The 14945-nt window shown below is 36.3% G+C and overlaps 1 protein-coding gene across 3 annotated transcripts in view; it reads left to right on the top strand.

The window, feature by feature from the left end:
• The window catches only part of FGF12 (fibroblast growth factor 12), a 503860-nt gene extending 489180 nt beyond the window's left edge, over positions 1-14680 (top strand). For 2 of the 3 annotated variants that reach the window (XM_010994372.3, XM_010994371.3), the window contains exon 5: positions 12635-13119. In XM_010994372.3, coding sequence (XP_010992674.1) covers positions 12635-12753 — 119 coding nt within the window. In that variant the 3' untranslated portion in view covers positions 12754-13119. Of the gene's footprint in view, positions 1-12634 lie in introns of all 3 variants that reach the window. The other variant, XM_010994373.3, reaches the window with a different exon arrangement.
• Positions 14681-14945: the final 265 nt, after the last annotated feature.

Here is a 14945-nt window from a genome sequence, read left to right as displayed (position 1 = left end):
AAGAATGTGCTCATTCCCCAAAATTTAAGTTTCAATAACTTAATCCTGGAGAGAGAAATGTATTTTGTCAAGGAAAATTAGGAAATAGCAATTGAGAGCCATTGCTACCGAAATCTTAAACTTGGACTAAAGGACCATTTACCAGTTTCTACCAGTTTACTTTCTAGTAGGGAGACGAGACTAACACGCACATGCACGTGCGCTCCCTCACACACCTGTAGGGCAGTTACAGATTATCCACTCGTCTGTGAGGACTGTTGCTTCAACTTAGTAGAACCTGACTGAAGTCCCAGTGGTATAATGTAGATCATTGTTTCCCGAACATCAGTATCAGAACCATCTTGAGTTGTCTTAAAAGCTACCAATTCTCAGATCAAATCTCCAAAGTATTCTGATTTTATTGTCCAAGTGATTTTTGATGACAGCCGGGTTTGAGACTCAGTGTTCTAGACTGAATTTGGTGTTTCTTGATTTATTTTGATCAAATCTGTCCATAGGCAGTTACTTAAATTTATTCAAATTATTGTGATCCATATTTTGGACTAAACCTAATCTAATATAGAGGAAATTGTCACTCTGGCACCGTGGAATTAAATATATTAAACATGTTACATTTTTTACCTTTTTCCTACTATTGTTGGGATGCTTGTACTTCAGTGCTGGGTTAAATTCCTATATGGAGTTAGTAGAGGTAATACCAACTTTGGACCTAATTGATCACTAATAAAAACAAAAAACAAACAAAAAAATTGATCACTAATATAGAGTAACCTGACAGAAATCAATTAGTCAAAGACAATCAAATGTCTAATTCTTCTGGTAAAATTTCTTTTCAGTGAGTTGCTAAGTAATTTTGAGAAAATAGTTTATTTCTTCAATCTAAGTGATCTCTGGAAATGCAGTTGCTTATAAATTCCATCTATTTCACAGGAATGATATGAAGATTAGACATTGTAAGGAAGTTGGATTTCTCAAATCTGTCAGTCAATGCAAGGTGCCTTTTTCATTTTCCCTCGGATATTTGACATTGTGTTATTGTGTTACGTCCTGGAGAAAGGCTGTGAGGTGTGGTATTGAATAAGGCATTAGAGACAATGAATATTGAATTTGGAAGGAAAATAATAATCTCTTCAAAAACTATGTAATGAGACACCAAAGAAGTGAACAAATCAGGGGTCCTGATTTTGTAAAGCTCCTGTTGGGAGGATACTATGGCAAATTATTTTGATTTTTTATTTCAATTAACCGAAATGAGAACTAGATGGTTTGTTTTCCAGCATCCTCTTTTGGACCCAACCACACTAAAAGACAAAAACAGAAAGATCGGGGGGAAAGGTACCTTTGCTGTCCCTCATTGTCTTCATTATAGAAAAGATAATAGTAACTCTCTCTCTCTCTCTCTCTCTCTCCATCTTTTGAGTTTGGGATCTCCACCAGCCTGTGACACCTTCTTTTCCTCAAACCAGTGTAACTCATTTAAGGTAGCTTTTTCCTGGCTTTGAATTTAGTCTTTAATAAATCCCCCCTACCTTCCCCTGACACATTGTCCTTCCATGTCTGTCTCTCTCTTGCACACAAATACTGCTTCTGATCTCTCTCTAAATGAAGATACAGATCTTTTTGTTCACAATGTCCCTTAACTCTTTTAATATTTACAGCATACTGGGTGCATTCTTTTGGCAATACATTGCTTCTGAACCAGCACTTAATGTTCTCCTGCAGTTCTAAAGAGATTCCATGTGACATTAATTAAGGTGTGAAATTGCTTCCTGTTAATTGCCCACACCCTTCTATGATCTGCTATTAAGACAATTAAATTTCTTTAACGGTACATTAACTAGCAGAGCTATCTAACCCTTCCTCTTCTTGGGAATTACAGAAGGCCAAGGAAAATTTGATTAAATTGGTAATAATAAAAAAGATTAGTCATATTTTATTCTTCTTGGGCGGAAACTGATATAGGATGGGAGTTCTTTATAACATGTCAGTTATGAACTTTATCAGAAACTGGAGTTATCTTGCCTCCATTTGGAAACTATCTGTCAGCCCTCCTCTCAAGTTTCCCAATTCTCCATTCCAGAATAATGTTGACACTCAAAGCTTTACGCTTAGGTCCTTCACAGCTATCAAGACTTCCCATTTTTTAATGATTTATAAGAATCCAGCAGTGGTATAAAAATAATAATTAGTAGCAGTTGTACTACTTGACATTTGCATGATATGTTATTATTTTCAACATTCCTCCCTAACAGGAGTATCACTTGATAGTCGCTGACACTTTGGGAGAATACAGATTAAGGTTATCATTTCAGTTTTAAATATGAAGAAACTGAGTTTAAGAGAGGTGATGTAACTCACTCAGGTCCATACAGCTAGAAAGACGCAAAACTAAGACCAGAGTTATCTTTATCGAAAATGCTGGTAGAGCGTCCAATGAGTTGCTGAATGAGGCTCGACTATTAGGGTTGGAACGTACATTCAATAGTGACTTGACAGGAGTGATTTCAGTGGAGTAGTGGGAGTAAGACTAACTGGAGTGGATCCAAATTACAACAGGAGATAAAGAAAAGAAGAAAATAACATTAAATGACCCTTCTGAGGAGTCCCGTTACAAAAGGAAAGTAGAGAAATGGGGAGCAAGTTGGAGAGAAACATGGCGGTTGCACGGTGGGGCTGGTTTGTTTAAAGCTACTACAGCATGTTTCTAGACTGATGGGGAAAAAGTGAAGATTGGCATTATAGCAGAGAGGGTCCCTGAGTAACACTGACTACAGGGGATGGGATCAAATACACAGGTGGCAAGTGGAGGGTGAGGTTTAGATGGGGACAGGAAGAGGTCAAGTATTGTAACAAGCAGGGAGCCAGAACACGTGCGAGCAGATGTGGGCAGGTTGTAACTTTTGTGGTGGAAATGTGAAGACCTTGTCTTCTGCATCTCTTTTCTAAGTGAAATACAAAGGTGGGAGCTTATTGACAAAAAGGAAGGATGGGCAGGAAGGATAAAAGGGGAGGGAGAAAAAGAAAAGAAGGAAAGAAGGCAAGCCTGTTACCCAAGTCTGAGGAGGGTCTGAGGCCGTTTTCAAAGTGTGAGGAGGAAAGAGGTACCGAATAGTCACTTGGGAAGAATGGGAGAGGTAAGTGGCTAGAGGAATGAAGTAGGATTCCAGAAAGTGTTGAGTGCCCCCAGGAGGTTTGGGGGTCAAGATTTTGACTGAGACCAGGCAATGAAGTTTTGTTTTTCTCCAGACACATTAAACCATTAAACAGGAACCCTGGAGCTAATGACACCTGAATTTGAATGCTGATTCTACCCTGTGTCAGTGCACTACTTTGAACAAACTATCCTTTTTGTTCTTCAGTTTCCTTACTTGCCAGAGGGATCAATAAAAGTATCTACCTTTTAGGGTCATTTAAAATAATCTTAATATGTACAATAGCCAAGACATGGAAACAACCTAAATGTCTATTGACAGATGACTGGATAAGAAGATGTGGTATATATATTACAATGGAATATAACCCAGCCATAAAAAAGAATGAAATAGTGCCATTTGCAGCAACACAGATGGACCTAGAGATTATCATATTTAGTGAAGTAAATCAGAGAAAGACAAATATCATTTATATGTAGAATCTTAAAAAAAAAAGATACAAATTTTATTTACAAACCAAAAATAGACTCATGAACAAACAAACTATGGTTACCAAAAGGGAAGGGCAGGGGAGGGATAAATTAGGAATTTGGGATAAACAGATACACATTACTATATATAAAATAGATAAACAATAATGACCTACTGTGTAGCACAGGGAACTATATTCAGTTTCTTGTAATAACATGTAATGGAAAAAAATCTGAAAATAGTATGTATATATGTATATGTATAACTGAATCACTTTGCTGTACATCTGAAACTAACACTGTAAATCAACTACACTTCAATAAAAAATAAAAGAAAATATTAGTATATATAAAGTGCAGATATACAATAAGTGCTGAATTAACATTAGCTGTGGTTATGAGGACAGTGGCTACTGAGACAAACAATACTCATGCGATGGTACCTGGAACCTGGTTTATTATAGTTGTTTAATTTATAAATAACAGCAACTCCTGAGATTTCACTTTTTTAGACTTTTAAGAAAGGCATTATTTTAGTTTAAGTTTTCCAAGAGGAATTCATGACACTTAAAATAAAAGCGGTTATTGAATATTAAAAGTTGCAAACAGGGTCTCCGAGCTATTATAATAGCAAGAAATGCCTGCATATTCTGATAACTGCATTTGCAACAGAGGTACCAGTGAAAAGAATGTAATAGAAAAATATTAAATGGAAAGCCTGCCCTGGAAAGACCCATACCTAACCTTACAAAGAAAGGATGGATTTATTTTTAATAAGACTTCAAAGCCCAGTTATATATATTTGGTCTTTTTCTTTTCTAATGGCACAATCTTGCATTTAAAAATAAAGCAAAAAAAAGAAATAGAGCAAATACTGTATCTTATTACAAAGTTGGTAGCTTATGGTCATGTTATGAGCAAGCGGAGCATTTTATTTGTGATAAAATAATATACAGGACTGCAGGGCTTTCTACAGAAATATGAGCCATGCATCTCAGGCAGCTGTTAAAATGACAGCCTTCACTGTGTCAAGTCACTCAGAGACTAGTGTCCACCGTATGGGTGTGTTCTGTTCACATAACGCGTTGAACTGGGGATGCCAAGTGAATGCTATGCCTTAAAGTAACACATAATATGGGCTATGTTATTAGGAACTTGCACTTGTCCTTGTGTCTGTGAATGAAGAAGAATATGCTGTCATGAAATCTCTACCTCACTTTTACTTTGAAAGCTGGGATAAATCCCTCTGCTTCAGTGTGCTATAGATCGAGAAGTGTCAAAACATGAATAAAAGGAAACATCCAGAAGCAGAAGTGGAGGAAGAAGAGGGGAGAGGGAGGGTGAAGGGGACAAAAAGGAAGAAATTGAAACATATATCAGAATAGAGAGAAAATAGAAAACTGATTTGAGGGAAGAGTACTAACGAATCATACAGAAATACTGCTCTTTTCAGAGCATGATTTCCGTTGACCATTTATCCAAAACCATTACGGTATCGCACATGTTAGAGGAGCAGTAGTATTTTATTTCAAAAATATCCTGTGGGTGAAAAAAGAGCAAGTTTTTATTTTTCAATACTCTAAAGAGGAAAGAGCGTAAGAATGATCAGGGCAACCCAGAAGAGCCAGATGAAAAAGTAACGTTGTTGATCATGAGGGTATGGCATCATCAAGACACTGAACATTCTTGAAATCTGGATATTGAAACTTTCTTGGAAAAAACAGTGTAAGATTAAATCGGAAAGAAAGAGAAATCAGTTCCATATCAACAGCTGGCCATTAAATCACGCCCCCTGAAAACGATGCCTGTATCACAAGCACAGCCCACAAGGTCCTGAATGAGACAGTTAGATAGTATCATCCCAAATTGCAGTCCGAGGATTTGTTTCCAGTTGTTGAATCTGAGTTTCTGTGAAACAGTTCTGGGGAGCTGGGAGGACACAAAAGATAGGACATTGGATTTTTTTGTCTGTTTTTTTCACTTTATTCTCAATCTGGAAATTACTCCTCATCGAAATAACTAGATTGTCAACTTTGCTCTTATAACTGTAATGGGCCAGAATGCATAAAACAGAGTTCTTGGGAAGGAAATACTAAACCACAAAGAGATTTTTTTTTAAATTCTTAAGCCTAGAATAATAAATCTATTTTCTAATGAAATGATAGCTTATTGTAACAGAAAGTGGTGGAAAAGCCCCTTTGTAAATATCATTTTAGTTCTTTGAACTACTGCAAATCGAGAGACTGGGGTTCTTTGCAAGTGCTAATAAGGAACTGATTATTAGAAAGAAAAAAAACTTAATCTTGCATGGAATAGGAATAATTTGAGAAACACAGTTTTGGTGCTACGGAATTTATGTAACTATTGAAGATCAGAATCTGGACAGTTCCCTAGAAATGTTTCTTAAAGGTTTTTCAAAATTGCTTAATGGTATATGATTGGAAATTAATACCAGAACTCCAAATTCTAGTAGTGGCAGCTGTAAAAAATGCAATTAATTTTTTACTGTACATTAAAGTATATAGGATTCTCATATGTGGGATTAGTAATTCTTGTTGTTTGTTTAGTCTTCTGAAGTTGTTAAATTAAGCTCCCCACAAAAGGATAGCCCTTCTCAACATGTTAGTTAGCTTAACCAAGGGAGCTTAACCACCTTTCAATTGCAGTCAAAATAATGATACTTGAAATATGTTAGATATTGACTACAGTTGTCCCTCAGTGTCTGCAGGGAATTTGTTCCAGGAATCCCTGCAGATACTAAAATCTGCAGATACTCAAGTCCCTTATAAAATGACATAGGAGTATTTGCAAATAATCTATGCACATCCTCCTGTATACTTTAAATCATCTCTAGGTTACTTATAATACCCAATGCAATGTGAATGCTATGTAAATAGTTGCCAGAGCAGGGCAAATTCAAGTTTTCCTTGTTGGAACTTTCTGGAATTTTTTATTGACTAATTTCCATCCACAGTTGGTTGACTCTGAGGATGCAGAACTCACAGGTACAGAAAGCCAGCTGCATATTAGGGAAGCAGCAGGTCTCATACATAATGGTGCTTCAGCCAGGTTTGTTCCGAAGGAATTAAGACGGTGTTTGCAAGGCATCAGAACAACTCATAAAAGTTTGAAACGCTGCCAACCATTTCTTATGTAATCTGTGCAGTACAACTCAGTTTGACTGATTCTTCTTGACTAACCTGACCGGCTGTATTCATGTCATGTAAACATAGTTAGACATTTTTCCAGGTAAAGAGATTGAATAATACATTTTTCCCTAGACACTCATATACTTGATGGGCATACTATTAACTATTCATTCACTGTCAGATTAAGACTGATATATATCATGATCATGATTTAAATCCTCTGGCCTGGAATTCAGGAGGTCTGACACAGGTTAGCCTGTCAGTCTCATCCCTCACCACCTCTCAGTTTTACCCCATTCTGCCAACAATCACTGTTTCTCTTATACGACCTGAACTTCATCTCTTCATTCTTATCAGCGCATCCATTTCTCTGAACCCTCTGCATCCTTCAAGACCAAATCAACATCAAAGAGCTACTTTACGTATCGTTTCTATTTAGTTCTTCTGTGGCCCCGTCTACCCTGTGATTTGTGTGCACGTGTGTGCTCTCTTTCTTAGCATTGAGCTCCGTGAGGGCAGGAATACAGAGGTCATTTCTCGCAGTTGCCAGAGAATCTAGCAGAGCGCCTGACACAGAGTAAATATGTACCTGTTCAGAGAATAAATGAACAAGTTATTGTTGAAAGAAATTCATCTTTGGATATTAGTCAGCAAAAGAGTAATTGGCATTTGGGGAGAGAAAAAAATGAAAAAAAAAAAAGAATCAGAATGATACAGTATTAGTTAAGCCATATTAAAAGGATCCATAAATGTATTGTGAACCAGTTCATCCCATCAAAGAAGTCCAGGATACTCTGCCTCTCCTAAGTCTACATATGGAGGTCAGGTCCATTCAGTTCAGGAAGTTTTCTCAACTCTCCTCCCCATCATTTAGTAATTGATAGCTTTAGCTCTAATCAAGACACTTCTCTTCCAGAGAACAACAAATCCTTCTAAAACAGCACTGTGTATGGAAAAATAATATGAACTACATATGTAATTTGAAATTTCCTGGTAATCGTATTTCAAAAATAAAAACAAGCATGAAAGAAATGTTACTAACATATTCAACTTAGTATATTCAAAAGATTGTCATTTCAGTATGTAATCAATGTAAATGTTATTACTGTGATACTTAATTTTTTGTGTGGTCTTTAAAATTCAATGTTTATTTTATACTTATAGCACACCCGAATCAGGACTAGCCACATTTTAAGTGCTCAGTGACCATGTATGGCAAAATGGATGCTGTAGGAGGTAGCTCAGTCCTAGGATGCTCTCATCAGATTTTCCTATCCTCTCACCAACGCTGTCTATACCTCTTCAATATAAGCCAATTCTCTCTTAGTACAGTCCTAAGACTAGTATTTCTGACTGTTGGGGAATTGGTGGCTCTTCCCATGCAAATAAGATATCTGGCTTTAATAGTTACTTCCTTGTTTATAGTTTACACTCAGGGTATTTGTTCCTGTAATCACACACACAGAATTATGTGTAATTGTTATGTTGTATAAAATACACACAACATAAAATGTACCATTTTAACCAATTTGAGAGTACATTTTGGTGCCATTAAGATGTTCATGATGTAGTGCAACCATCACCACCCATCCATCCCTGAAACTTTTTCATCCCCAACTGAAGCGCTGTACCCGTTAAGTTTCTACTCCCATTCTCCCTTCCCTCAGCCTCTGGCAACCACCGTTCAACTTTCTGTTTCTATGAATTTGACTACTCCTGAATGGAATCATAAAATATTTGTCCTTTTATGCCTAGCTTATTTCACTTAGCCTTAGGTCCTCAGGGTTCATCCATGCTTGTGCCAGAATTCCCTTCCCTTTAAGGGTCAAACAATATTTCATTGTATGTATATATGTACCACATTTTGCTTATCTGTTCATTGGTTGATAGAGATCTTGGTTGCTTTCACGTTTTAGCTTTGAACACGGGTATGCAAATATCTGTTTACATCCCTGCTTTCATTCCTCTTGGGTATACACCAACAGTATGATTTCTGGATCATATGGCAATTTTACGCTTGATTTTTTGAGGAAATCATCATATTACTTTTCACAGTGGCTGTCCATTTTTAAATTCCCACCAGCGATGTACAGTGATTCCAGTTTCTCCACATACTTGCCAACACTTGTTGTTTAATTATTTATTTTTATAATAGGCATCCTGAATTTGTTTTCATTACCATTTGTGGATGACCTTAGGAATATGTTGTAGAGGTGAGTCCAACTTGGATCTAGATTAATATATGGAGAGAACTTAAACATTGTCTGGAATAAGGCGATCACTGGTACCATTTATGTGATGAACTGTTCTTCTGCTTTTATTAGGAGCTTTTGACTAGGCCCTGGAGTCCTGTGCCCCATCTGTCTCCGCCGCTACTCACCCGCTGACTTTAGGGCAGTTGCTTAGTTTCTTTTATATTTAAAAAGTGGCAATAAAAATTTCTTACCTACTTTATTCACCGAGTTATTCTAATTATCAAATGAGTTTAAAATGGCTTTGAACTTCCATTTGGGCAGGTTTTGTCATTCCTCAACAGGATCCAGGAAAATCTCCACAGTCAAATGCCAGCCTGGGTTCTGTACTAAAATCTTGTCCCTCTGATCATTCAGTGCCTGAGAAGAAGTCCAAGTCCCAGTTAGGGTTAAATGTAAAATCCTGTCTGCTGGTACAAATCATTAAAAGACAATTTGCCTATAAGAATAAAAAATAAAATGACTTTGAATACTCTGAAGTAAGAGCCTTTTTGGAGGAATGAAAAGTTTGTTTAAGACATTATCGTTGTGGTTATCATACACATCACAGTGATTTGGGTTTACACTTTGGACTTACAGTGCACCGTATAGAACACTTACGCCTTCTGTTTTCTACTTGTATTTTGTGTCAATGTTTTATATGTGCCATTCTGAACAGCATAGTTTCAGAGCGTTAATGCAACTATCAAAGGAATTTATATTACTTGAAGGGAAGTGTTTTGTCCTTCCTTTCTTTGCTTTCTAATTGGATCAGGCTTTTTAAATTACATTTTAACTCTAAAATTTGATTGAGATTCACAGCCCTTGATTGGTCAGCTTCTCAATTTAGATGGTGTTACTGACATCCCAGAGCCTGTAAGTAACAATGAAAATTAAAGCCCTAGAAATCAAATTGAATCCATTGATCTTATTACACTTAATTTTCCAGCTAAGGTAGATAAGCTAGTTTTTTTTTCCAAAACCCAGAATTTTATTACTCCATTTAATGAAGTATTAGAAGATTAGTGAATGAATTGTCCCAGAAGAAGAGCAAAGGGCACACTTTGCTCTGACACTAGTGGCTTTTGTTCTTTTTCAAAGACTGAAAATTTTTTAGATGCCAATTTGGAAAACTCTCTGGGGGCTTGATATTAGGATGGCCAGTAAGGTTAAGTTATTAGAAAAGTTATCTGCAATGATAATTATAATGGCAACATTGTGTGTTATCATAACTTAAGTATTTTATGTGTAAGTGAGAAACAGCAAAAAAGAGATAAAAGTTAAAAGCAAATGTCTTGGGTAGAATCCACAACATAAGGAAACTCAAAAAGAAATTGCAACAATAAGAAATTCAGATACAAAAATAATAAAATATGTTATTTAATGGAAATTAAAAATAGTCTTCAAGTACCTCTAAGTTAAAGTTTAAGAAATTTGCAGGTCAAAATCTATTGCATTTTTTTAAGGTTTTTGTTTTGTTTTGTTTTTTCATTCTTTGAGACTGATTTAGCAGTCCATAGTCTGGTCTGAGGATGTATGGGTTTTCACAGTCAATTAGGTGGTGGAGTAGGGAAAAACTGCTTTATGGCATCATATAAATAGCTTTCCAATGGAATCACTTCATTACATCTTCTGAGTTCCCCTGTGCACTAACCAGTTATAAATAAATGGCTGGCCAGACTTTGTACATATAAACTTATTCTTTAATTTGGGAGATTTTAGACTCTTTGCCCATAACAGAAATACAGGTAAGAGACATTAGACTTGAGGAACTTCAAGATTTCAATAGGGTCTTACATTAGGATCTTCTGTCTCTTGTAAAAGAAAGGAAAAAACTTGAATGACCTACTGGCTTCATCTGAAAATTACAGGATCAATTTTTCTGAACTAGTTTCCTCTGTACACTTTGTTAGTTAGGCAAAAGGCAGTTAGTCCTTTCGGGATATTGGAGGGGCCACTCAGTGCAAGAATTGAACTATTTAAAAAAATCTCATTTAAAAATATGTATGTATGATTGTGCATGCAATACTTAACAAACATGCTTTTATATATATTTTGTATGAGCCGCAGTGTGGTTTGGGTTTTGCCAGCATCAGCATCTCGTTAAAAAAAAAGGCACTTATTAAAAGTGTAGAATCTCAAGCCCACTATAGACCTTCTGAATCAGAATCTGCATTTTAACAATGTCTCTAGGTGACAGAAATGCACATTAACATTTAAGAAGCTCTACTACTGAGATGTGGGAGAGACCTATTTCCTCATCACTGATCTAGTCTGAGGAGAAGCTTACTTGTATCTTAACTCTCTTAATCCAGTTTTGGATTTAGAATGTACCTTCAGCCAAAACAGTTGATCACACAGTGTTCTCTGAAATCTTTTATTCAAAATTCTCGTAAAGAGATCAGCTCCTTCATTTTTCTTATACATCTTTGGATGTTTACTGTATGCCAGACATTTACTCCTCATGAAAATGCTGTTTTTCAATTATGAAAGTGTGTCCAATTTGACCGAGCTAGAAAGTGGCTGGGTCAGGATGTGGACCCAGGCAGCGTGGCTCCAAATTGATGTTCTTAACCACCATACGACGTCTATTCAGTCATAGCCATGCTTGGGTCCCCAGCACCAGGGCAAAGCCCAAAAGAGGAAACAATTTGATTGGAAATAACATTTCAGATTGCCAAGGCATCGTACTGTTGGTTCAATAGATGGAGGTACGTAACTGTCCCTAAGTCAAGGGTGAAAATACATGCTGATATTTAAGTAAATATTTCGTATGCTCATATAGTCACATTTGTCTCCCGACAGGAAAATGAATCTGTTTTAATGTACTCAATATGCTAATAGATCCTATCTTACAAGAATAACTATGAATTGAAAATCATCGCTCTTTCTATGCAGTAATCTAGCAAGAGCTGCCATAATTCACAGATGACTGAGCTTTAGAGCCAGACAAAACAACAGGAAGAAAAAGAACTGTTTATATAGATGTGAACTGAAATCTCACGGTTGCATAATCACATTTCCTATTGATGAATAACTAAGAAGCCACAGAGAATGTTACTACCTTTGGTGAAGGAAATTTGGAGAAATTGAGGAGACTGCATCTTCTCTGCCCTCCTTCCCATGATCATTTCTTATGTAGGATACCCTGAAAGTTGACGGTAAATATTTGTCAACTTGATGCAACATGTCATATTCCTTATAGCAGGGTAAATATTAGAATCATGTCAATAAGGATTTTTTTCCTACCCAAACTAGACTGCGGGCTAAAGACTGAAAAACACAATATCTCTTTCTGTCCTATAAATGTTATCCTCCCAGTGTCTTCTCTAACTCTAGATGAAATCCTGTTCTGTAGGTCAGTAGACAGTAAAGACTTAAGCCTTATCTATGACGGAACAGAAGCCATCCATATGTCTATAGTTCAAGAAGACTTAAAAGGTTGTGACTGCCAGAATTGGAAGAGAATGATGTGTGTCCATTAAATATTTTAAGCTAAAAGTCATTTTTACGATGGGAAGAAAAGCTAGTGATGAGATGGAAAATACTATAAAATCAAATTTGAGATGTTTATTGAGGCCAAATTGATGTCCGTTATTGTAATAAGTAATTGATGTGGTTTTCCCTTTCAGTGTGTATGTACAGAGAGCCATCACTACATGAAATTGGAGAAAAACAAGGGCGTTCGAGGAAAAGTTCTGGAACACCAACCATGAATGGAGGCAAAGTTGTGAATCAAGATTCAACATAGCTGAGAACTCTTCCCTTCGACCCTCTCTCATTCCTTCCCTTTCTCCCTCTGCCCTTTACCCATTTCCTTCCAATAAATCCACCCAAGGAGAAGAAAATAAAATGGCAACCCAGGACCTAGTGGCTAAGATTCTGCACTCAAAATCTTCCTTTGTGTAGGACCAGAAAAATTGAACCAAAGCTTGCCTGTTGCAATGTGGTAGAAAATGCACATGCACAAAGATTAGCACACATAAAAGCAGAAGAAAAAATAAATCAAGACTCCACAAGCATTAAAATAAACTGTGTTGTTATTAACAGAGGGCTAATTGTAATGAAGACTTTACTGTAATAAAGATGAAATAAAGTTATTACCTTAAAGCAAAGGGTTTTGGAGAATTGAACTTACAAATAGATGTAATACCCCAAATAGTTTAAACTCTGGATAATGCTGTGATGTGTGCTTTGTTCTGAATTTGTATTTTCTTTGGGCATCTGGAATTGAGACATAATTACATTATGTTTCCAGGATTTTTTTTTTTACCATGATATTGAACATGTATGAATTACAGATTCTCCTAATGCCTGTAAGGTATGTAGCCAGGAATCATTTAACACCAAGAAAAGCTTAAAATTCTATTCTTGAAATTGATATTTAAGATTGTTTTAGGCAAAGGATAGTCTTATGTTGAATTTAATGCTATTAGCTGATTTCATTCCTTCCTAAAAATGTGTTCCTAGGAGAGTATCATTTTTTTTCAAAGGTATTAATTCAGGATCTCACCTTTTTTCTTTAGCCATTTAGAAAAAAAAAAAATCTTGCTCTAAGGCTGAATTAACTTTTAGGAATTCTTTATCATTGCCATGCCTTGGGCAGTGATAAGTTATGGGCTCTTACCATTTGGCCTGATTTTTTACTTTGTAGACACCTTTGAGATTATAGGCACCATGTCTAGCTGTCTTAAGAGAGTTTTATACCATCTCTTGCAGCAGGAAGGACAGAAGAGGGGTTTTACAAAAGGAAATAAGTCCCAAGAAATTGGTGAAAACAAATTGTATTTGCCTTTGTACCTTACCAGAGTTTTCTGTCTGTAGCATTTTCCAAACTTCACTGAGACATTGGGGGGCATGACTGTGAAATTTCTAACTCACTACCTTATGAAGCCAGTGGATTGCTTGTTACTGTATATCCTCTTTTATAAATCTAGTTGACAGTAAGTCTGTCTCCTGGAACACAGAAGGGAACTTGTACTACACTGAATTTTCAAGGGACGTAGAGAAACAACATGGAATTAATAGCTATGGCTCCAACAGACAGCTGTGTGAGTGACTTAAAGTAGTTAAAAACAAAACAAAAACTCAGTGTAAGACTAGCCAAATTGCATATTTAGGGATACTAAAGTATTAGGAAAATGTTAGGGAAGAAACGAACTTTATACAATTGCCTTGGGAAAAAATAGATCTACTTAGTCCTACAAATCAGGAATGGTGTAGAGACATCCAAATCAAACAAAACAAAACAGAATGTTTAAAAACGTATGCAGATTTCTGGATATTATCAGTGAGAAGACTTAGCATGTTACTTCTCCTCTAGCTCTACCGTCCAGCATGTATTGTTCCAAATACTCCCTAAAATATATACACTTTGCAGAAGCTCTAGGCCCTCACTTCAATGACCTTGCCGGTGGTTGCTGTATTCTTTCAAAGTCAGTGTAGTTTTCCCTCACTCTACACAATCATTATTCTTCAGCAGTGGTCCATGTCCTTCACCAAGTATTCTGTTTATGTTATCAGGAGGTTAGCAGAAAATGAAATGGAGGGATTTCTCTAATTGGTGACAAAGAAGAAAAGCTATGCATCTAGGCAAGGATTTTGAACACACATTTGCAAGAGATATTTGTTTAACCAAAATATTTGGAAAGTAATGAATAAAGACATTTAAATTAAAGAGAAAAAAAGGAATGTTACTCTTCTAGGCAAAGAAAACCCTGATAAAAAGAAATACAGAAATCCAAATCTGGTGGTATTTCTCCTTGTCACTCGATTCAACTTGATTATCAATGCACCTGTCACTTCCAGGACCAAACAAATCCCAGGCACAAAGCCTTATTTCCCTTGAAAAAATAAAAAAGAGGCTTCTACAAAATGGGTCATAGGCTCATTTAGCATAAAATGACTTGAGCTTTCTGATGATACACAGATAAACAAACACAC

Source organism: Camelus dromedarius, chromosome 2 (genome assembly GCF_036321535.1).
Source record: "Camelus dromedarius isolate mCamDro1 chromosome 2, mCamDro1.pat, whole genome shotgun sequence".
In the NCBI taxonomy this organism is placed as follows: Eukaryota; Metazoa; Chordata; class Mammalia; order Artiodactyla; family Camelidae; genus Camelus; species Camelus dromedarius.
Note: the sequence above shows the minus strand (reverse complement) of the source record. Positions and strands in the feature narration are given on the sequence as shown.